The sequence below is a fragment of the Zygotorulaspora mrakii genome, chromosome 1, assembly GCF_013402915.1.
Source record: "Zygotorulaspora mrakii chromosome 1, complete sequence".
Taxonomy (NCBI): domain Eukaryota; kingdom Fungi; phylum Ascomycota; class Saccharomycetes; order Saccharomycetales; family Saccharomycetaceae; genus Zygotorulaspora; species Zygotorulaspora mrakii.
In genome coordinates this window covers 74252-97460 of record NC_050719.1, presented here as the reverse complement: position 1 = coordinate 97460, position 23209 = coordinate 74252, and the positions used below count along the sequence as shown (strand labels likewise).

The window sequence follows — 23209 nt, the reverse complement described above, 5'->3', positions numbered from 1 at the left end:
GATAGTAACTTGGTTTGACATTGATGATGATACTATGATATTCAATTATAGAGATATATGATTCCTTGGTTTTCCATATCATGAATTGAGATAAAACTAATTGAACTTGGATTAATATCTGGAAAATACGTCAGTATTTATATCTAACATTTTGCACCTATTGAACCATAAGAGAGAACGACGAGTGAAGAATTTTCATCGCCATCACACCATTTCTAGTCTCATAGAGTCCACAGTATAACTGTTATTTCTTGTTCCATGCCATAGACCGCTTCGTAGTCAGATACCTGAATTGTAAACGTCTCGCGATAGGTTATCATCCGATATCTTTCCAAAATCGATTCATATTCTGTTAGGGCTTCATTTGACTTTATTTCTTTTGTTGTACATACCAACTGTCTTCTTTCTGATTCTTATTATTCATCTCTTTCATATATCTTTCAAGATCGATCTATATTTCAACAAGATCGATATTGTGAAGAGAAGTTAGGTATATGGAAGAGATGACTTACAAGAATCAGAAACAAGACAATTAATATATACAACGAAAGAAATGAAGTCAGATGAAGCAAGCTCTAGCAGAATACCAATCAACTTTGGAAAGTCGTGGGCTGATGCTTTATCGTGGGATGCTTACATTTCAGCGAACTGAGTGCGAAGGAATCTACGGCATGGAATAAGAAATAACGAGTTGCGCCCTAGATTCTGAGGGAGTACGAAATAGCGTCATGACAACACAAACCACGAGCTGCTACGGTTAATAGTACTTTATTCATTTTATGATATAGGACATCGAGGGCTTACATATCTCTGTAGTCTAACTTTGCAATACTATCATCAATGTCTGAATAAGCTAATGGTGCTAAGTTTGAACTTAACATACTCTTAATACTAATGAAGTTCTACAAGTCATTGAAAAGATATCAAAACACATCAGAGAGAACGTAAATTTTGAAACTACTTATTTAATGTCAATACTAGTGATGTCGTCATACGTGAAAAATACATCAAAAAGGCTACAACTTACAGCGTTCGATTTCAGGATTACAATAAGTCATAGTTCTAATATCTTTAAAGGGGATCTCATTCGCCAGCACACTTCGAAAATAGATGAAATTCTTCAAAACGATTGTTTTTTGATTATCATTGCGACAATCATATCTTAACGTCCTGCTTACACCTTTGTTTTACTCCACAGCACTCATTTCCATATCTCACAGTAGTTTAAAACCTCAGAGATGTAGCTGAGCAGTGTGATAGAATCGCTGGCATAACTTCAAGCAACTAGAGCACACAATGCGGCACCCGCTCCACTACCATCTTTTGCGATGCGTAAGTGGACTTTACGTTCCCCATCGGAGCCTATAGGACTTAACGATAAAGCGTGTCTAACCATTGATCTAAAGCCCGGGTAGTATTCGACAACTGATCCATCACATCCGATTTCAACCTCACCATGATATCTTTTGTTGAGCGCATTTGTCTTGATCAGAATAGCTGCAATGGGAACAGCTGCCAAATAAGCTGATCTACGAGAAATTGCGCGAACCATTTTTTGAATTTCAATACGTTCAGTAGGGGTCGTTGGTAGTCTCAAACTTTGCAACAACGACAATTCTGTCTCTCTTAAACCTGTAGAGTCATCGATTTCAATGTGGGATAAAACTTCACTTGAGAGTTCAAAAGGAGTTCTCAAACGATGGGGGAGTTGATTGTACGTGCGATATTGATTTAACATCAAACCTCTCTCATGTAGATCCACGAGCATATTTCTCAGTAGTTCACCAAGGAACATACCTGACACACGTTTTTCAAAAAGGTGGAACCCGGGATTGGAGGAAAGTTTTTGATCGATATCAACGTCATATTTCGAAGTCGGCAAATACTTCAATTCATTATCAAAAGACCCCCATTCTGTGTTGATAACCATATGCGTCTTACCTTCGTTCAGAAGTCCCTCCCTCGCCTCCTGTGGCAATTTAGTGATATTCTCAATCTTCTCCATATAACACCCATTGGTTCCTGTACCAAATATACATCCGATCACCGGCTCAGATATTTCACCTGACGACAAGGAATCTGCCGTACCGGAAGAGTAACAATGCGACAGGAAAGTCCCCACAGTGTCATTCGTCAAAGCCACCACGTTTATCATGCCCAAACCATGCGAATTCAGCTCTTCCTGGTACAGCTTGACGACATCTTTACCTATCGTGTCCTTTATCTTGAAGCCCTTCGTCCATCTGATGAGGCTACCAGAAGCAAGAGATTTCTGATCGATCGGATACGAAAACGTGAATCCCATTTTCAAAGGCTTCTGTGACTCCGCTCCTGGTTCCTTGAAAAACTCCGGGTGGAACTTCTTCATAAACAAGACGGTACGACGCGCCAAATAGCCAAATAACTCACTGCTAGTCACACTGTCGTCCTCCAGCAGCTCATCTGGGATCCTCGACTTTGTCTGCTCCATAGAGAAGGTGTGGTCACCCTTTAAGTTCACCGAACAGACCCTAAAATTCGTGCCGCCCAGATCGGCTGCCAATAGAGTGCCCTTTTCGGTACCGTTCGGCTTGCCCGTCACAAACGAGGGGATCATCGGTAGACCCTTCGACGTTTCCTCACTCTCGCCGTCTTCCAACGGCTTCAGCCCTTGCTCCATACTTTCGATGAAATACTCTGTCAGCGTTTTCAAATCATCTCCGTCAATTTTGAATTCCTCACAAATCTCATCCACAGCAGAGGTAAGCGCCCTTGCAGTTGCCTTGTGTAGATCGTCAAACGACATTTTTCACGACTTATCTGCCTCTAAATCTGTGTTCAATCACCTGATGCTATAGCTGTTACGCTACTGAACACTACTGAACACTATTGAACACTACTGAACACTACTGAACACTACTGAACACTACTCGCGTGCTACAATTAAGTTGCACGAAATCACACATCCATCCCTGTTCCTGTTCCTGTTTCCCCCATTCCACCATCTTTATAATTTTCCATTTTCCACTGCATTGACTTGGAAGCCTGAAGAGTCAAGCACCGTTCCCCCCTTGCTTCCCCTGTGCCACATTGCTTCCTTGTCATCTGATTCCTCGACAGAAACGCCCCTCCCCACACCCCTTCCGTTTCCATGAATTTCTGTCATTTTGCGTCCTCTGTCACGCACCCGGCCTTTATGAACATGCCGCGCGGTATTGGCACTCCGTTTTAGGGGTGAGTGTGGGTAAAAGGCGTGAAACACTCCGGACACTGGCGACAGTCCGAACTGTCCGGACTGTCCGGAAAGCTAGATGTCTCGGACAAACTTCGCATGTGCCTCGCACAGAAGGTGGTTGTTAGTCTTGGTTCTTTGTCTTGGTGTGGTTCTTCACCTTTCAAACATGGCTGATCATCTGCATTGATACGAAAAGGAATCAGAAGCTGTGGGATAAAAATAGTGAGGGTATAACGCAGTTGGTAACAATTTAGGTAGTCCATCACAATTTGGCACAGTTCACCACATTTTGTCTCATTTTACCACAGCTCGTGACAAGCGAATCGTTGTTACCCATCTAAAAGCATCAGCGCTGGAATCAACACCTTCTCGCGGTCAACCCAATGTTCAGAATAGCCAAGAACCTGGTCAAAACACTTGAACAGAGTGTTTTGACTCTATCGCAGGATACCAACCAACTGGACCTATTCTTCCAATCGATTCCTCCAAATCTGCTGCTACCGCAGCGTCACTCGCAGATTCAACTGGAAGAGGGTACAGACCAGCAGTCCCAGATAGCATTCGATCACCGCTTCAATAACGTAGTATCGGGACTGAGGGTTCTCTGTGTGGATGAAACACAATTGCAGCTTCAGTCGTTTTTCGATTATATCATAGGCATCAACGATGACGTCGTTCCGCTCATAAGCAACCAGCACGGGTATTTTTACCCAGATTACAACAAGATATCACAGATCTTCAACGCGCACTGCAATCAGCACCTGAAGTTAAACGTCTGGTCGGCTAAAGGCGGCTCGTTTAGGGACGAATACATCAGTGTTATTGCCAAAGACGCGTCTCAACTCGACGATGTCTCCTTGTCCTTGAGCAAGGAGTCTGAGCACATCTTCCAACCTCTCGGTTTCAAAGTGCAGTGGACATCATTAGTAGCTTCGACTTTCACTTACCACGTTTTGAACATCAATATTCCAAATGGACCAGCCGCGCAATCCGGCTTAATACCAGATGAAGATTACATCATTGGTTGTCAGGATGGTCTACTGGCTACTGGGGGCGAGGCCCTTTTACAAGACATAGTGAGATCAAGGGCGAATCAGGATTTGATTCTATACGTTTATAACAGGGTGCATGACTGTGTAAGGCCACTCACGGTCCAAATCGGTGGAGATGGCCGCCTGGGCTGCAACGTGGGTTCGGGGTTCCTTCATAGAATACCCGCTGTCTCTACAAGTCACCAACAGTTCGATGAACATCAAGCACACCTTACGGAAGAGCTTTATTCCCCGTCGCCATTGGATTTACAACCCGCTACGGATTCTGTCTTTGTTCCCGGCAATGTCATAACTCCAGTTTCTCACTCCACCACAGCGGGGGCCTCTCCTCCAAAGAAGCAGGCCCATAGGAAGAAACATGTAGATCCTGCTGTTGCCGCAACCCCGATGATGAACGAATACTTCAGCGAGGGTAAAGATACATCAGCTAGAGCACACTCATCTACACCAGATAGTACGAAATTGAGCCAGCCCCCGCCGCCACCTACAACCACCAGGAGATCGTAATTTACAATATTGTTTATTGCTTACGTAGCATATATCTCAAATCATTTTGTACTCTCTTGAGCGCGTTGGCTGCTACGCGTGCTGTTAACCGGACTTCATTTTTCGCCACCTGCCAGCGTGTTCTGAAGTACTCAAAGTGATAATTTATAAGGAACGGGTGGATTGTTCTTGAAGTAGTAATTGAGAACACACTATTTTACAGAACATTGCTCTCCAAGGCTTTATACTAAGATTGAGTGGTAATGCTGGTTAACAAAAAAACTCTCTTTCAAGCTTTTGCCATCTTGGCATCTGCATTAAGCGCAAAGGCACAGGAAGCTAGTGCTCCTGATGACTCTGCTGTTGTCAAATTGACCAGCGAAACTTTTGAAGATTTCATCAAGGAAAATCCAGTAGTTCTAGCTGAATTCTTCGCTCCATGGTGCGGTCATTGTAAAACGTTAGCTCCACACTATGTTGAAGCCGCTGCCGCTTTGGAAAGCGAGGACATTGCATTGGCTCAGATCGACTGTACTGTTGAACAGGATTTATGCATGAAACAAGGTATTAGAGGATATCCATCTTTGAAATTGTTCAAGAATCACGATCTAGAAAATCCAAAGGATTATGCAGGTGGCAGAACTGCTAATGCTATTATTACATACATGAAGAAGCAAATCTTACCAACGGTACAAGTTGTTGATTCACAAAAAGATCTAGAGGCCATTTTGACGAAAGCTACACAACCAGTTATTTTTTCGAATGGAGATGCAGCCTTGAATGAAACTTTCTTCTCCATTGCTGATAAATTCTCGGAAGAGTACACATTTGTCTCTTTCCCTGGATCGAAGGTTAAGTTAGCTGTTCAACTGCCAAGTGAAGCCGAAGCCATTGAATACAATGGTGACATCACAGAAGTTGAAAAGAATCCAGAAATTTTGGAGAGCTGGTTAAAGGTTGAAGCTTTACCATACTTTGGAGAAATCACCGGTGAGAGCTTCGGTTCATATGTTGAAAGTGACGTACCATTAGCCTATTTCTTTTATACTGATGATGATGAATTCGAAGAATATACTGAATTTTTCACTGATTTAGCGAAGGAACACCGTGGTAAAATTAACTTTGTCGGTCTTGACTCTAGAAAGTTCGGTAAACACGCAGAGAATTTGAATATGGATGAGCAATTTCCTCTATTTGCTATTCACAACATGAGCAGTAACTTGAAATACGGTTTACCACAATTGGCTAAGGAAGAATTTGAGAAATTAACCGAGGCTGTTAAATTGGAAACCAAAGATATTTCTAAGTTGGTCAATGAATTCTTGTCTGGTAAGTCGGAAGCTATCATCAAGTCGGAAGAAGTTCCAGAAGTTCAAGAATCTAACGTCATCAAGATTGTTGGTAAAAGCCATGATGGCATTGCCTATGATGAAGAGAAAGATGTATTAGTCAAGTACTACGCTCCATGGTGCGGTCACTGTAAGAGACTTGCACCAATTTACGAAGAGTTGGCAGACATTTTGGCTTCCGATGAGGATTCCAAAGATAAGTTTGTCATTGCTGAAGTTGATTCCACCTTGAACGATATCCAGGACGTCGAAATCGAAGGTTTCCCAACTATCGTCCTCTACCCAGCAGGCAAAAATACTGAACCTGTTGTATTTTCTTCTCAAAGAGAGCTTACAAACTTCATAACCTTCCTTGAAGAAAATGCCGGTAACAAAGTCGATTTCCAAATCATTCACGACAGCTACAAGAGTGCATTGGAAGCGCAAAAAGTAGCTGATGATCTCGATGAGGTTGAGGAAGATGAGGATTTCGAGCACGACGAATTGTAATTTGTAGAATCACAGTTTTCCGAAAGGTAACTTACAAAATGTTGAAGCAACAATAGGGAGAAGCCTCAAGTATATAACTGTACAAGGTGTGTACGAATAACACAAAAAATTACGTAAATATTGTAGGTACCTGCTTCCTTTAAAGTTTGAAAAGCCTCCGATAACGTCAACCGAAGAGCGTTTATTGTCCTAGAGAAGCTTATGATTTCTAGACTTTTCGCGTACACCACAGTTTTTCGGTTTCACTTTCAACCGAAATGGGCACATGAAAAGTGGCGAAATATAGAAGAAGGATCACAGAATATTAAGCTATTAGAGTTGAACAAGGCTTTTAGAACCAAAATAATACGAGTAATGGCTTTATATACGCCACCAGGTAAGCCGTCTTCTCGGCCTTCGGCTGGTGAAAGTATCAATGATAGCAGGGATGACCCGAAGGATGATAGTAAGAAGTTCTATGTGCGACCTAGCTTAGGTCTTCGGATATGGGGACCATTGGTACCAGCGTCTGACAATAAAATGGGTCTTTGGTCTCTAGTTGGGGCCCAAACCATTGTTGGATTATTTTGCATGTATAGACTGAGAGGATTACGTGGCCCTACCAAGTCTTTACGAAGAGATATTGCAGACATACCTAGCTTGAATAGGTTTTCAACTACACATGGTGAGATCTTGGCATCTCCAGTACCTGCCGCAATGGGGCATGTCCGCGTGGGTAATACAGCGAGTGTTGTTAATGGTGGGAAAGTTTTGGGTACCACATTTGGCGGCGCTTCCTCATTCTTTAAAAGTAAAGCACAAGGAACTGGTCAAGGTTTTTTCAAATCTGCAGGTGTTATTGCATTCAGAAAAGTACTTTATTTATTAACTGGGACACTTTTACTATCGCAGTCATTGTTGGAGACATGCAGGTTAACAATTTTGAAATATGATCCATGGGTGGAAGAGGCCAAAAGCGTTCGTGAGAAACAATTTTACAACGACATAATTCAGTTTTATCATGAGGGTATTGATCCAACCAAAATAAGAGTAAAGGATGCCAAGAGCGGTGATGTAATGTCCACAAACATTCCAGAAGTCAGACAGAGCGTTGCTTTGGTAAGAGCTCAATCAGAAGCGCAAAACCCCATCATCAGATGGTATGGTCCTTTAGAGTACCAACCAATGTCTTTCACAGAATATTTGGACAGGCTGGAGTATCATTTAGACATGGCGGACTTTTTACAGGATAAAAGAAACGTCAAAGAAAGTACTATCCAGGTCATGAAGAAACTCACCCACACCCAGGGTGAATCTGAACAAATTATCAAGATCAATGAGAAAAATAGGCGCGAACTTCTCAATATCACATCAAATGTAGACAAAGGCACCATGCCTTTATCATCAAATGTACAACAATATCCTTCAAGAGGAATCGTCATGGATGTCAATCAAGACTCCCCTGAAAAAGTGGATTTGGAAGAAACATGGAACTTGTATGATCCCTGGATGAACTTGGCCTTCGATACATCCCTCAGCATTAAATTCTTACCCACCTTGATGACCCCTAACGATATCATGGACGGGAAATCGAAAGAAAGGAATGATTCCAATGATGATAAAGAACCAAAAGCTGAATAGAAGGAGATTACTCTATATTAATATTTTGATCTATATGTAATAAACCCGTGTTCAATGATATAACTTCGTTTTGAAGAGCCCAAAAAATGTAATCTACGAAAGGGTATAATTGTTATATAGCCAAAGTTCTTCTATTTTTCACAATCCAATTGACTCATTAGCACCTCTACAATGGTTCAGTTTCTCTGTCTGATCTACTCCCTTTTACTGGGTGCCCTCACAGTGAATGCTGTCTTCATTGAAGATGCGTTCATCTCCGATTGGCAATTGGAGAACATCGGCCGATATGAGTGTGTGATGGAGGATCAAGGTCAACAGAATCTAATTATTCTCTCGGATTATGAATCAAATACTCTGATGTCTTTTGTAAATGAAACTAGTGGCACAATTATATTCAGATATCCGTTGGATTTTAAGGCAATTGATGCGATGTTATTGGAGGATCGTTCTGCGTATGTTCTAAAAGACCTCGAGGGCAATACATATCTATTTGATGCCTCAAATGGATTCCTATTGGATGATAAAATATCGGTTGAAACTTTTGTCTCTTCGTGCATTCCACATTCGAGCTCTGTGATTATTTCTAACAATACGTTGAAATTTATGGATCAAGACTCCCAGTTGGAGATTTCACAAGTTCCTTTGAGAGAGAACTTCGAATCTTTGAAATTCTTATACCATGATAATCTAGGTTCAGTCAAATTTCTATACTCAACTGATGACTATCAATATATTTTTGAGTCATTTGAAAATGGGGTTCCTAAAAACCAATGGCATAGAGACGAAGTAGTCAGTGACGTTTGTTCCTATACCTTCGTTGACGTACCAAATGAAGCATTGCTGTCCAAAAAATCTGAACTTCTAACAGAACAAGAGTTTACGAACGTCTGGGATGCGTACACGTATCGAGTCAGTCAGAACTGGGGTCGTTTCAAGGGATTCCTAAAAGAAAACAATTACTCTCCGGGAAAGATCATAATGAGACTGATGAAAATGGATAGTCACTCTTTAAACTATTCAAGTGACGTAGAATTTGGGCTGGCGAAGTATCTAATCGTGGCATCTAAAAAAGGCCAACTTTCAGCGATTGATGTCAGAAACGGATCAAAAGTTTGGCAGAGACAAACCAGTCTTGAGGACACAATATTTATGGATAATCTTTCGAAAAAGAGTCAAATTATATCATTCGATAAAAACGGGTCTTATGAGATATACGATATTAGTAACGTGACAGAACCTGTTTTAGCGAGAAAAGATCGTGTAGAAATTTCCTCCATTAATTTAATATCCAAATTAAGTGAAAATAAATACTTGCTACAGTCCGGTAATGATATCAAAAAGATATTTTGTCTTGGAGGGTGTGTAGACGAGCCAATTACGACAGTGCTTGCTACCCATGATAAAAAAGGAGTTCATGGCACAATTGTGAAAAGCGATTATCAGATGCAAGATACTTGGGAGATAACTATGAGTGAATCTGAAGAGATTGTTGCCTTTGCAAAAAAAGGTGATGAGCCCATTTCAAACATCGGTGTGACGCTTGGAAATAGGACTGTACTTTACAAGTATCTATACCCTAATCTGGCAAGTTATGTCGTTGCCAATAAAAAAACAGGAAACATATATGTGCACCTCGTTGATACAGTTACTGGAGAACTACTTTTTTCCCAATTTCACGACGAGAAGGTAGACATTTATTCACCAGTAAATATGGTTTTCGGTGACAGTTGGTTTATATATTCTTTCTTCAGTAATGAACCAATTCCGGAGCAAAGACTTGTTGTAGTTGAGCTTTACGAATCTTTGCATGCTGACGAAAGAGTCACGACAGCCTCGGAACATTACGATCCTTTCAGGGCTGTCAATAAGCCATTTACTATATCAAATGCATATTATTTCCCCGAAGTTATAAAACGGATGGTTGTGTCGCGCACCAAATATCAAATAACCTTGAGCGCTATTATCCTTGAACTCACAAATGGACAAATCACATACCTCTCCAAAGCACTTCTTAATGCTAGACGTCAACCAGAAGTGAAGATGACAGATAGTGATAAAAAGGAAGTTATGGCGATGCCGTACATCAGTACGTTACCGCTGAATGACCAATTCATTATCACACATTCGAGGGCTTTGCTGATGGGAGAAACTGCGGAATTAATATCAGTTGCCACCAATTTGGAATCTACCAGCATTGTATGCGACATCGGACATGATATATTCTGCACAAAATTGCATCCCTCTGGACAATTTGATACAATGAGTCCCAGTTTCGAAAAGGGCAAACTCCTTGCAACTATTTTAGGATTGTTTGTGCTTTCTTACTTTCTTCGTCCTATGGTGGAATCTGCCCAGCTGAAGACTCAATGGCTGGTTAGAAGCTAATTTACTGTATATATCTTTAATATACACTCATTTAACGACTCCGAATATTTCTCTTTCAATCAACCGCATTAGGCGGGCAAACCAAGATCTCGAAATTCTCGTCTTGTATAATGAACAAGAGTAAAATAAAGGAGATTGATTTAGCTGATACACATGACTTTATCAATTCACGAAGTACTTTGAAAATATGTCCACACTTGAGACTATATGCCTTGCCGTTTACAAATCTTTTCAAGCTTGCAAAACCAGCTCATTTCAAATTGTATACGGAAGCAAGCGTATTGTTGATGCACGCGTTCTGTTGGTTCTTGATTCATCCTTCAATCCGCCACATTGGGGGCATTATACGCTCATTAAAAAGAGCTTACAGTTTTATAGTGACAGATCCTCACATGTTCTTTTGATGCTGTCTGTTAACAATGCAGACAAGGCACCACAACCAGCATTGTTTGAAAAGAGAATAGAAATGATGTGTGTCATGGCCGATATGCTTAAAGCTGAAAGTATAAATGCTTCTGTCGGTATCACGACTCATGGAAAATATGTTGATAAGTACAAAACTTTGAGAGAATCGTACTTACCTATAGGCACCCTCTCATTTCTTGTGGGATTTGATACAATTACAAGGATATTTGAGCCTAAATACTATACCCCTCATTTACTCTCCGAAGCACTCAATGACTGTATGATGTTTTCTGAGTTTTGTTGTCTAACTAGAACAGGTCAACAGAGTGTCAATGATCAAATTGATTATGCCAATCGTATTTCTAAAGGAGACTATGAACCAACTATACCCCGTAGTTGGGGCAAAAAAATACATGTTTTGGTGAATGACAAGAGGTACGAAAATGTTTCATCATCTAAAATACGCAGGGACATTCAAAACCACTCCTCCTTAGCCATATTGACCAAAGAACTTCCACAACCTATTATTAAATACATACAAAATCAGGCAGAACCAATATTTATGTAAAGTAGACCTCGCTTGGTGTCCCTGCACATTTACCCTTGTGAACTCGACGCAGCAGCAAACATTTTTTGTGTCGTTGGTTTCAAATTGTGGAAGAAATCCTGGAAAAAGTCCTCAAATGAATTGAATTGTTCGACATCAGGCATCGAAAAGCTGCCACCAGTCCCACTCTCACCTAAACTCAAATGTGACGTTACACTCTTTGGAGTGGTAATTTCAATCTCCTTAGCTATTTCATTTGTTTGCTGCGGACCTAGAGAAGAGAACGAGTTCGAGAGCCGTCCCGTATTTACCCTAGACTTACTAGTATCTATAATAGACTTTATAATTTTTCCCACATTATCTGTAGCTTCATTTAATTTTTCCCCAATAGTATTTAGTTGCCAGTAAACTCTTGTGCATACATTTAGAACAATTTGTCTTTCCGATGGATCAAACCAATGAAGAAAGTCGCACAGCGTCAAGCAAGCGTATATTAGTTGTTGAGTCGTAAACATAGGAGCACCTTTGAATAATGAAGGAGGCAAGCGAAGAAAACCTCTTAGTAGGGAAAACGAATGCTCTTTCATAGTATTTAAGATGCCTTTCAAAAACTCCGGCTGTTCTCTGAGCTCCTCGATATAATGAGAAATAAACGAACGGCAAATCATGATGTGATAAAAGTCAAAAGTGAAGAGTAACACCCCGCCCCCATCTCTGGCTAGTAGTTCTTCCCAATTTTTGAGCCAATAGTTGAGCTGAGGAAATATAATTAGGTTTTCACTTATACCATTCCCCTCGGTTTTCTTTCCAAAATTTTCTTTAGTACTTTCAAAAAAAGATCTGAAATTTGTGAAGATTATATTAACAACATCTCCAAGGTTAATCTCACTGACTTTTATGTCATCTCCAAAATTTGATTGGGGGAATTTTGCAGTTAAATTGTTTAGTTCCTTTATAGAGTCATCCAACGGACAGAAAGATCCATATCCAACGGAATATTCTAGCTTACAAGCAGTAAGTGAATTAAGTATTCGGAGATGGTATAGGTCTGTTGTGTCATATTCTTCATTATTCAAGACTCGCTCTTTGATCTCACTAAAGTCTATAATACTCAGCAGGCTATTTAGGGCAAAATCGCTTAGTACCAAAGAATTGAATTGTAGTTGTCTGTGTCTTTTTGCCTTTCTCGATATATGGAACATACAACAGTACATAATCGCTTCAATATCATGAGCAATTAGCTTTTCAAACATCGTTAGGGTGTTAGTCAGCAAACGCTCTACAAGCGGATACAAGACTTCTTGTTCTTCCGCATATTTATCATTGTCATCGAAGCTCATGGCTATTATTGTGAAGACGCTCGTGATAAATGCATGTCTTTCTGCATACTCGTCGTCTATCTCTTTTATTCCTCCTGGAACTATCCAAAAATGCGATCTTACTAAAAATTCTCTGGACAAGTTTTGACATAAAGTCCTGTGTCTTCGATAGAATTTCAAAAAGTTCACTCTAGCAACAACAAAAGGCCTCTGCTGTTTACCAAGCCTATCTTTCGCAGAGAGCGCTACCCGTGGAAATAATCTTTCATCTAAATCTCTTATTAACTTCAGAGGCGGCTCTCTGAATTTATTGTCTAAAAATAAAGGTTTTTTCCGTCGATATTCAGTAGCATCCACTATTGGAAATGTTGGTTCGATGCTATTAGCAACGGAAGCCATTTCAGAACTAGAATCCGCCTTTTTCCTTTCTTCCATATCATCCTCTGTAAACCGATCAACGGCGAATTGACTGAACTGCTTGTTACGGACGGAAGCGTTGTGGAAGCTCGAAGCACTTAACATATCATTTGAGGTGCTAGGTCCTTGTAGTAACACAAGCATCAGTTCAATCTTACTGGTGATACTGCTGAATCCATCCTCAAGTCGGGTAAGACGATTATTTAACGTCTTGGTCAAAGGATTTCTAATTGCCATCGAGTCCTCCCCACTTAGGAAAACATTCCGACCTTGGACAGAAGTTCCACTCACGGATTCGAGATCCATTGCTGACTTTGAGTGTTGCTCTATGGCTGCCAAAATTTCTGACTCTCTCTCAGTAGTTAGCGAGCATTCGATCTGAAGAATGTTACATCGATGACATTTTCCAACTAGAGGCTCAAAATCACATCTTGTTTTGAACCTGCGGCAGTGGCTACAACTAAAAGTTTTTCTCTTTTTACGAGGTTTTCTTTCGTTATTAATCTCCCTGGTAATGGGGTCTCGTTTGGCACTATTGGAAGCCATTAAAGGTGATTGATTCTCACTGCCCAAATCACCTTGTCGCAGATTGCCATTCGAGATGCTCTTGTCGCCAGTTTCAGAAACTGAGTTCTTTGGAATCACTTGAATCCGTTCCACCATTATAATTTGACCTGTGGGCTTGAAGCAGTTACTTAGATCGACTTTTATATCAGAGGTGTCAATACTGAAATACATTTCTGATTTTACACAAAGCCGACGGAGAAAAGTCTCGATAAGAACATAATGCGATGCGCAAAGTAGACCACCTTGTCCAGAAGGGAAAAAAAATGAGGTGTTTGATTCATAAGCTTACCATTGCCCTGTGATCAACCTTCAACAACGTCGAATTGCCACTCGCACTTAGAATGCTGAAGTAAGTTATTTTTTTCGCCCATTTTCAGTGTACTCAGTACGTGGGCTACAAGGCTTAATTCCACGGCAGTAGTACGCGTTCTTATAAGTTTGCCCATTCACAAGGGAATTTAGGATCGAACTCGTTGCAAGCGTGCGTTTGTCTTTGGGAAAGGACAATAATGAATGTATCCAACAGGAGCTCTTTGCGAATCTTTAATTTTACAATGTTCACAATTCATACAGGACGAAAGGTTCTATTCATATCAAAAATCCTTGAAAGCTAAACAATTTGGTCTATATAAGCTATTCTCTATGGAGGTCCATAAAAATTAAATGATAAAAGCTGCAGCCATGACTGCTGCCAAAGTGCACACCATAATTTTTGGGATTTCATTGATTGCTGAGCCAGAGTGAGAAACTTTGGAAAATAAACCGTGCTTTCCTCTATTGGAAGAAGGTCCACTTTTGTTAGAATTATCGGATTTTTCGTTTCTGCCAACAACGTTGCCATCAGTATCAATGCTTTCTGATTCTTCGCTTTTACCAGAGATACATGTTACCTTACCACCTCTAATGAAAGACCGTCCGTATTTAGGTGTTGTCCATCTGCTACAGTCGAACATATCAGAGTCTGACTTTACGTAAGCACTTCCTTTAACTAATTTCAACTGTGGAAAATTTGTTTCAGAAAACTTACCGTCAAGGTAAATACCCCCACCGACTTGTTTCAAAGTCTTAAATGCGTCAATTTTTTGCAACTTGGGATTGTTTTCAATGATAAGTCCACCTTGAATGTCGCTTACATTAGCGAAATCGATAAGATCTAGATTCACGTTATCGATGATTCCTAAAGAGGCACCGACTTCTTTCAAGGTAGACAGATCAATCGTGACAAAGTCATTTTCAATGAGTTCAAGGGAACTTCCAACAGATTCGAGCTTAGGAAGGGAAATTGAGGATATGTCTCTGATGGTGATGTTTTGAGCGGAAACAAGAAGCGGCATCTCCAATTCCAACTGCTTAGCATTTGCACTTATACTCAATTTTTGCCTGACAGTTTCAATGTTTGCTTTGATTATTTCCAAAAAACGGTTATTGTTGATGTCAAAAATATCTACTTCTCTGATTTTGTTGAAATCGTTGATTATTGATAATGATGAATCAGAGATTACGATCTTCTTGAGGCCTTTCATCTCTTTATTAAGATTGGCCGAGTTCAGGATTGGAACAACTTTCCATTCTATTTCCTTCACATTGTTGAGCGACGGTAAATCAAGCACCACCAAAGATGTCAGACTGTGTAGCTTGAATGTGCCTCCAATTTTCTGTAACCTGTTACCTTGAATCTTTACAATGTTCGATATATTCTCAATGTAGAGACTTCCTCCAATGGTCTGAAGATTTCCAAAATCAACAATTGCATCCCTATATGCATTGAATCTGATATTTCCTGTAATATCATTGCAGCTCACTTGAAGGCTATGCAAATCGGCAGCATTCATAATGACGTGTTCATCTTTCTTACAAATTTCCATCATCAAAGGTGGAATGACAGGCGGTTTGTCAGTTGTTTTATGGGTCGTATTATTGAATGATTTTCCAGATGTATTATCAAGTGTTTTGTCCAATTTCTCTGGATTGGCAGCTCTCATTTCGAGACTTTTCTCATGGACCTCAAATTGCTGACTTTTAGAATATTCTCTCTTTTTTTTTTCAATGTCACAACTTAAAGTAGCAGAATGAGGCAACGGAGCTCTATTGTTTTCGAAAGCTTTCAATTTTCTAAACATCAAAGCATTTTGTGCATCGCAATTAAAAGATAAATTCGGGTCAATAATCATGCCAGCAACTAAAAGCGGCAAGAATAGAACAATATATTTCATAGTTGTTTGGTGGGGTTTCATATAGTATTTAATATATTATAACTAATTTTACTTTGCTCGGGGTAGAACAGAATAGGTATTCAAAGTAAATCCTTTGATATATTGTTATTTATATATATTTTTTATTTTTTTGTGTAAACTATAACTGCTTCTCTGGCGTCACATCAAGAGAGCGTTAGTTCTGACGTCAAAGAAATCATATCCTTTTGCACCATAGGCCTTGAGAAGTCACAAAAGAGGTTCTCTATTATTTAGCTAAGTATTTTTTTATAGAATCTAGCCTCAGTGACATTTCTTCAACAAAAACTTCACTAAAACCTGGGATTTTGGACTCAGTTATCGCAAACCTCTCTAACATATCCTTAACGTACATTCTAGTTTCATCGTCGTGGGCTCGCTCATACATGCGATGGAAACTGAAAGATACAAGATTCTTTAAGTAGTCAAATCCTCTCAATTTCAACTCATCTCCATCACTTTGAAGCTCGAAATCAATCTCCATAGGAGATCCAATATCATATTCCAATTTGTTGTAATTTCTAAACGATGAGCCGCCCGGATTAGTAATTGGTGTGTCAGTCATGTTATTTTGATGAACAGGACTATGAATTTTAGAAGAAATCGGGCTTCCAGTGGTTGAAGATTTTGATTGTGGCGTTTCCACATCTAACGGCGTGAACGGTAGATTCATCTTTTGTAGATTCATCTTAAGAATTTCCCTTTGACTCTCGAAATCCCATATAATATGGGGCCCCGATCCATCATAAAGCTTCTCCTGCAGAGAAAATTTCGGGTTTCTTTGATAGTTTTCCTTACTCTTTTTGTTTTTGATATAATTAACATCGTTCCTTATATCGTCAATTTTCGAGGTCTTAACGAATTCCAAATCTAGTAATTGTGTAGCTGAGGGTCTCGAATTGGGATCTTTGACAAGACAAGCAGCTATAAAACCTTTGGCTGCATTTGTGTAGTTTCCATGTAAAGCTGGAGGTTTTCTTTTGGGTAAATTAAGCATTACTTTCATGGGATCACATTTGGCGAGCGGAGGTGAACCTTTTAGAAGCTCATATACAGTGATACCTAAAGACCAAATGTCTACTTTTTCAGTATATCCATCTGAATTCTTGCTCACAACCTCAGGTGCCATCCAAAATGGTGTTCCAACGAATGTACCTCTTTTTAAGGTTGCCTTTATTTGCCCGCTAACCCCAAAATCACCCAGTTTTATTTTGCCCTCATCAGTTATCAAAATGTTCGCAGCTTTGATATCACGATGGATTTTCTTCTGCTGGTGCAAATAAGCTAGACCCTTGAGCATCTCTCTCGTGATATAGGAAACTTTATCTTCAGGCATACCATTGATATATAGATTCTTTAACAAGTCTGCACATGAGCCCCCTCCACAATATTCCATTATTATCCACATTGAAACATCCTCGGTCATAGTGGTAATATAATTGGTAATGAAAGGGCACCTCAACTCTGCTAGAAAAAAAATTTCTTGAGCTAGAAGGTCAATATCTTCATCAGTATGTTCCAAGTTGACAACTTTTACTGCAACAATCTTGCCACTTGCTTTATCAAGGGCCTTATAAACGTCCCCAAAATTACCACGCCCAACACATTTTTTTATTTCGTAGATTTCCGATGGTCTCAAAAAGGTTTTGCTGATTGTCATACTTTTGATGTTGATTTTTTGGCCTTTATTATATTTCGACTCAGCTATATATAGCAAGGTTTCTCAGCAGTGATATTTCACAATGAAACAACTGCGATCAGTCTGCTCTTTATCCGAATTCTTTTTAGCAACAACTTAATTAAAAGAAAATCTCTTGATATTGCTATTCGCAGGTTTAAAATCGTCCTATGCAATGATGTTTTTGCCGTTTGTGGTTTCACTAAAGAGGAGATAGCTTTGAATTAGCTCCCAAAGGTGGCGGATAAGATGGATGGTACTCAAAGACACTTGAAGGGTTGGAAAACTTTTTTGTAAGGTCTCTTTGTTGCTCGCTTTTTTAATAAAATACAGGATTCACAATCACAAAGTATTCGGTATTAATTTGTGTCGCGTAATTTGAAGACGAGTTGATGACAAAAAAAACAAAAACAGAAAAACTTATACATATATTATTGAAGCGCTCGTTATCATATAGAATTATTCCTTGTGGGTATTTGCTCCCCTTTTAGGTAATTTAAGAGATTTATGCATCGCCAACAAGTTAGTTGGTGACTTTAACTGAGCTGATGCAGAAATAGGATTCAAGCTCCACCGTTTATTAGATTTATCTGAAGGGATAGTTAATGCTGGTAACTGGGACTTGCTATTAGATGGCTTAATGGAAATATTTTCTTCTTTCTGGCAGTTTAGCGTGACAGGTTTGTATGTCCCGTATATTTCTATCCTGCTTTTCCAATAATCTAGAACATCTGGGGCCCAGTTTTGAGTATCTCGGGGTAATTTATCTATTGGAACTCCATTAATGAGTAAAAACTCAGTTATGAAAAAGATGGGATGTGCGTTTACCATTTCGTGGTGCTTCAATGAATACTGAAAAATAGACGCCTGTGGTTGATCACTATTGGTCGTTCCTTTTTCCGCTTCAATTATCTCTTTTAATGAATCACTAGATTGCGCAATGCACTTCTGTAGGAGATAAATACTATTCAAATGAATAGCTTTTATGAGAGCTTTGAAAGATTTCTTACGAGCCTGCTTACCGTCATCTACAAACGTTTTCAACTGATATTTCTCAATAATGTATTGAGATCTTTCAGCATCAGTCGACGTTGATGAAATTCTTTCCCTCTTTGTGGATGAACTTTCGTATATCGAATTAACGTTTGAATTAGAAACATTGTGCTGAATTAGTTGGAGAATTTCCGGAGATGCAAAATTATCCAAGGTTAAAGATCTCATTTTTGAAATATGTGAACCCATTGATCTGTGAACCCCTGAGCATTTAATACAAACAACACATAATATATTAATTGAAATCCATTCAACCGATTCTGTACTACCACAATCACAACATGTGGAATTTGATTCGTGTTGATTTTTAACAATAGACAGCAGACTATTACTTTCATTTTTCAAAGAATGTGTAGATTCATTTGTAAGCATTGATTTTGAGCTACTATGAATTTCTTGTGTGGCCTGTTGCCTTAAAGCACTCAACCACGTCTTCATTTCGTTTTCATTGTGAAATTGCAAAAGAAATCGAACCGGCGAGACAAGGTCATCATTAGGTGTGGTGCCTACTGCAGTTGTAGTTGAGGTTGAATATGCTGTTGACGATAACGGTGCTGTTCCATTTGTCGCTGCTGCTGGTATCTGTGTCTGAAGATGCGTCGGTACTGAGATAGTCAGTGGTGAACCCGTGGTAATGACATCTAAAGTCTTGGCGTTGATTTGTTTAATGCATGCGAAGGATAAATTGATTTGATGAAAGCGTGAACTGGTATTGTTTTGTAACTTTTTTGAAGTTGAATAAAGTTGCAAAATATAGTCATTTAGCACTATCCATTGTCTATGCCAATGACCTGAAGTAGACGAAGATGTAGTAGTTGATTCGTTACTGTTTAAAGTATCAATTGAATTGCCATTCTGCTTGAGATACCGTATCAAGACAATATCTTCCTTGAAATTACTTGAAATTTTGAAACCTTGATGCAGCGTAGCAAGCTCTTGGAAATCTTTTGACCTCTTGATGGATGCTCTTAATGCGTTTACTCTTGGCATATAGGATAAATTGAATTCTGACTCACTGATCCTTTTGTTATACAGGAACAGACATATTGAGCTTGCAAATTTTCTTAGTGGTAATCCATTATATAATGATTGATATAACAAATCATAGTAGTCCAATCTCGCTAATTCGAAGTCCCTTTTTGAATGCAGTGGCGAATGAGTCTGTGATGGATTAACATAGAAAGATTTTGTCAGCTCATTAAAGTTTTTTTGAATTTTACTCACGGTTTTCTGATTCTGGCTATTGAAAGCATTAAATTCATGCAATGGATTGATAACGCTATGTGACAAATTTTTTGAGAAAACATCGACCTGATTTGTTTTGAAAGACCGAATTCTATCAAATAGACCAGCGCTCAACAACTCAATCAAAATATTTCGGTGCGATAAGGATGGAAACGAAATTTTTGTAACGCTACCCAAAAGTTGTGAAAGTTGAATTAAAGTATCGTTGATCTTTGTAAGAGAATCCAATAAATTTTTCCAAACGGAACTTTTTTGAAAATGTTGAAGATCTGTTTCCATTGAAGCCACGATATTTCTAAAATCAATGCTATCTGGTAGCCAATTTGGCAGCGCGTTACTAAATTCCGGCGGTGTAATCTGCTTGACTGAACTATCTTCAAAGAATACAACAACAGATAGGTCGAATATCTTGACCTTGTAGAACGCAGCACTCGGCACGGTAATGCTGGCGACGACTAGGACACAACTGCCACCTGCACTGACACTTAAGGACTGCCTGTGGACCAGTTTATCCTGAAGAGTGAAGACCTCCAACTGCGAAGGTCGTTTTACTCGAACATTGAAGTCGTAAACATAAGCTGGTGTTACAAGCGGTACGAAAGTGTCATTAAACTGCACAAAATACTCTCTGTGTCGCCTCAAGTTGTAGGAAGACACATCACCACTGGTACTCGCCGACTGACCCATGATCTTATGGTCCAACCTCCCCGTTTCAGTTGGTCGGATGTTGGGAGTGCAACCGGTAGTTCCAAAAAAAAATGTTAAAGGATACGATGCGTACGGAACAGGAAAAACAAGCGAGTGAATACAATGAATGAAGGTAGACAAAAAAATTCAATTAATTGAACAAGTATTAAAAAGTTACACACATAAACATAAGTTTCCTAGATTTATAGTGATGTTGAGTTTATTTAAAATTAGGTAAAAAAGGTAATGTTTTGATGTAAAGAATAAAATCTGACAGTTTTTGTTGTTCTTTTAAATCACATATTATGAACCTGCAATAACATGTTGCCCTGTAATTCTATAAAGTTTGATAAAAAGTCAAAAAAGCGCACCCACAAGGAAAACGCTTCTCTGGATTAACTCATTTTCTCCTTTAAAATTAGAATAAGAAAGCAACACCAGCAGCAACGGCAGCACCGAAAACACCAGCGTTCAATACATTGGAGCTAGCAGCACCGGTTGAAGTGGAGGTAGTGGTACCGTTAGAGTTGTTGGTACCGTTGGTACCGTTGGTAACATTACTACTGTTAACAGCTTGTGCAGAGACAGCGGTAGCGACGGCGAAAGTAGCGACAAAGTTCTTGAATTGCATTTCTGATAACTTGATGTATTGATAACACTTGGTCTTTTAGTAGTCTTTTAGTAGTAGTAGAAAAACAAATATCTGAAAATGTAAGCAGACCAGAGGCAACCCTCTGCCTTTATACAATTTTTTGAGCAACCGCTCTTTAATCGCTTTTTCGAATGTCCTCACTTACCACCGAAAAGAAAAGAAAAATTTTTTTATTGATCAACTGGGAAAAAGAACGCTATTTTTGCAGTAAGCACAGGGAATGCAGAACAGAAAAGAGCGAAAGAGAAAAGAGACCGAGACACCAAAACAGGACCAGGGCCAAAATCCAAAAGCCTATACTTTAACGTCTAACCAAAAATGGCTCCAATAGCCCTGGTGATCGTGGAGGAGGTGCGCGCGCTTTAGAAGCAACGCGTCGCTCAGTCCAGACTCTTTTGATATACGCGCATCTCCAGCTCTGCGTTTGTTGCTGGTCTTTCCCAAATTAGCAAGCAAATTGAGACTAGAGCGAGATCTTGGCCTGTAGAGACCCAAAACGCGCTCGCAAGCTCACACGGTCCTGCTGCCATACGGTTCACGCGTTACGGAGGCGAAGCGATAAGGCGCCTTTCTCGCTAGCTGCTGGGAAAAAAGTCGGCTCGAGTTTTTTTCCTACTGGCCAGCCGGAGGTGGTGGTGGCGTCAGGGCGCGCCGTTATTGCGCCGTTGTTACCGACTCCTCTCGGCTTATCGTGCTCGAGCAACGGCACTTCGGCTGAGTCACACTGCGCCAGGTCAGCTCTGAGGAAATGGCGATTCATTGGAGCAGCAGTGGTGATAGGAGATGGCCCCGCGCGTGCACATATGGCGTCTGGCGTCTGGCGTCTGGCTTCTGCCTATCGCGGAAGGCTATCATGGCACGCTATCGTGGAGCGTCTTGGGTAGTGTCGCAGCGTATATTATGGTGGGCTGGCAGACCGATGGTGCTGTCTCGTCTGCCAAGGGTGGAGACGGGTTGTGCGCCTCACGCAGTGATCTCTGGCGCGTCGCAATAACCAGAACAGCATGGTCAAGTTGCTCGTTGTCAACCCCAACAGCACACAGTCGATGACTGACGAAATCCGGACAAGTGTAGAGCGCTGTCTCGGCGATGCCGAAGAAACGCAACCGCCGGTCATAGCTGTCACATATATGACAGGTCCGCAGGGGTCGCCTCGTCAGATTGACGGTTTAGAGAGCAGCCGGGAAAGCTGCGAAGCATGCCTACCCCTGTTGCAGGACCCCTCCTCGCAGTACCACTACCGCTCCTACGACGGCATTCTAGTCGCTTGCTTCTCGGACCATCCGCTTGCCGCCGCCATCCAGGCGCTCCCTGCGGCTCCCCTGGTCGTGGGACTGCTAAGTTGCTCGGTGGCCTTCTCGTCGCTTGCTCTCGGCAGACCCTTCTCAATCATCACTTCGAATGCGGAGTGGGTCGCAATCCTCGACGAGCAGACGCAAAAATTCCTCACAACCGATACCATTAGTAGAAGTCTCTGGAGGGGTACCGTGTCAACGAACCTTCAAGTGCTGGAGCTTCACAACAGTTCCAATTTTAATCGCATAGCGCAGCGCATTGAGGACTACAACATTGCACGTCTGGGTTCTGAAGTGGTTATTCTTGGATGCGCTGGATTCTCAGGCATGCAGTACAAACTAACAAATATGCTCGGCGGCAAAATTACATTTGTTGATCCCATAGTTCTCGGATTTCAGACGCTTGTCACAAATGCAACTTTTCTGGCTACAGAGCGCCGTCGTTGTGAATGATATTCTCTGCACGCTCGCGCGCCACATCCCCCCTTTGAGAACTGTATATCTTTTATAAAAGCAGC

At 40.4% G+C, this 23209-nt stretch overlaps 12 protein-coding genes across 12 annotated transcripts; 6 read left to right on the top strand and 6 right to left on the bottom strand.

Moving 5' to 3' along the window:
* Positions 1–1276: 1276 nt before the first annotated feature.
* On the bottom strand, positions 1277–2785 carry HG535_0A00500 (uncharacterized protein; the record flags this gene model as incomplete). Its single annotated transcript, XM_037285944.1, has 1 exon — positions 1277–2785. The coding sequence occupies one exon, from the start codon at positions 2783–2785 to the stop codon at positions 1277–1279; it is 1509 nt and encodes a 502-aa protein (XP_037141839.1).
* Positions 2786–3597: 812 nt separating this feature from the next.
* Positions 3598–4773, top strand: GRH1 (Grh1p; the record flags this gene model as incomplete). Its single annotated transcript, XM_037285943.1, has 1 exon — positions 3598–4773. One exon carries the CDS (start codon positions 3598–3600, stop codon positions 4771–4773), a length of 1176 nt encoding a protein of 391 aa, XP_037141838.1.
* A 242-nt stretch (positions 4774–5015) lies between these two features.
* PDI1 (protein disulfide isomerase PDI1) lies at positions 5016–6590 on the top strand (the record flags this gene model as incomplete). The annotated part of the gene is made up of 1 exon (XM_037285942.1): positions 5016–6590. One exon carries the CDS (start codon positions 5016–5018, stop codon positions 6588–6590), a length of 1575 nt encoding a protein of 524 aa, XP_037141837.1.
* Positions 6591–6791: 201 nt separating this feature from the next.
* Positions 6792–8210, top strand: MGR1 (Mgr1p; the record flags this gene model as incomplete). The annotated part of the gene is made up of 1 exon (XM_037285941.1): positions 6792–8210. The coding sequence occupies one exon, from the start codon at positions 6792–6794 to the stop codon at positions 8208–8210; it is 1419 nt and encodes a 472-aa protein (XP_037141836.1).
* A 171-nt stretch (positions 8211–8381) lies between these two features.
* Positions 8382–10595, top strand: EMC1 (Emc1p; the record flags this gene model as incomplete). The annotated part of the gene is made up of 1 exon (XM_037285940.1): positions 8382–10595. One exon carries the CDS (start codon positions 8382–8384, stop codon positions 10593–10595), a length of 2214 nt encoding a protein of 737 aa, XP_037141835.1.
* Positions 10596–10782: 187 nt separating this feature from the next.
* POF1 (nicotinamide-nucleotide adenylyltransferase) lies at positions 10783–11568 on the top strand (the record flags this gene model as incomplete). The annotated part of the gene is made up of 1 exon (XM_037285939.1): positions 10783–11568. One exon carries the CDS (start codon positions 10783–10785, stop codon positions 11566–11568), a length of 786 nt encoding a protein of 261 aa, XP_037141834.1.
* Positions 11569–11597: 29 nt separating this feature from the next.
* URC2 (Urc2p) lies at positions 11598–14021 on the bottom strand (the record flags this gene model as incomplete). The annotated part of the gene is made up of 1 exon (XM_037285938.1): positions 11598–14021. The coding sequence occupies one exon, from the start codon at positions 14019–14021 to the stop codon at positions 11598–11600; it is 2424 nt and encodes an 807-aa protein (XP_037141833.1).
* Positions 14022–14509: 488 nt separating this feature from the next.
* Positions 14510–16084, bottom strand: HG535_0A00430 (uncharacterized protein; the record flags this gene model as incomplete). Its single annotated transcript, XM_037285937.1, has 1 exon — positions 14510–16084. One exon carries the CDS (start codon positions 16082–16084, stop codon positions 14510–14512), a length of 1575 nt encoding a protein of 524 aa, XP_037141832.1.
* A 226-nt stretch (positions 16085–16310) lies between these two features.
* Positions 16311–17741, bottom strand: SPS1 (putative serine/threonine protein kinase SPS1; the record flags this gene model as incomplete). The annotated part of the gene is made up of 1 exon (XM_037285936.1): positions 16311–17741. The coding sequence occupies one exon, from the start codon at positions 17739–17741 to the stop codon at positions 16311–16313; it is 1431 nt and encodes a 476-aa protein (XP_037141831.1).
* Positions 17742–18218: 477 nt separating this feature from the next.
* Positions 18219–20744, bottom strand: AGE1 (GTPase-activating protein AGE1; the record flags this gene model as incomplete). Its single annotated transcript, XM_037285935.1, has 1 exon — positions 18219–20744. The coding sequence occupies one exon, from the start codon at positions 20742–20744 to the stop codon at positions 18219–18221; it is 2526 nt and encodes an 841-aa protein (XP_037141830.1).
* Positions 20745–21162: 418 nt separating this feature from the next.
* Positions 21163–21375, bottom strand: HG535_0A00405 (uncharacterized protein; the record flags this gene model as incomplete). The annotated part of the gene is made up of 1 exon (XM_037285934.1): positions 21163–21375. One exon carries the CDS (start codon positions 21373–21375, stop codon positions 21163–21165), a length of 213 nt encoding a protein of 70 aa, XP_037141829.1.
* Positions 21376–22400: 1025 nt separating this feature from the next.
* On the top strand, positions 22401–23144 carry DCG1 (Dcg1p; the record flags this gene model as incomplete). The annotated part of the gene is made up of 1 exon (XM_037285933.1): positions 22401–23144. The coding sequence occupies one exon, from the start codon at positions 22401–22403 to the stop codon at positions 23142–23144; it is 744 nt and encodes a 247-aa protein (XP_037141828.1).
* Positions 23145–23209: the final 65 nt, after the last annotated feature.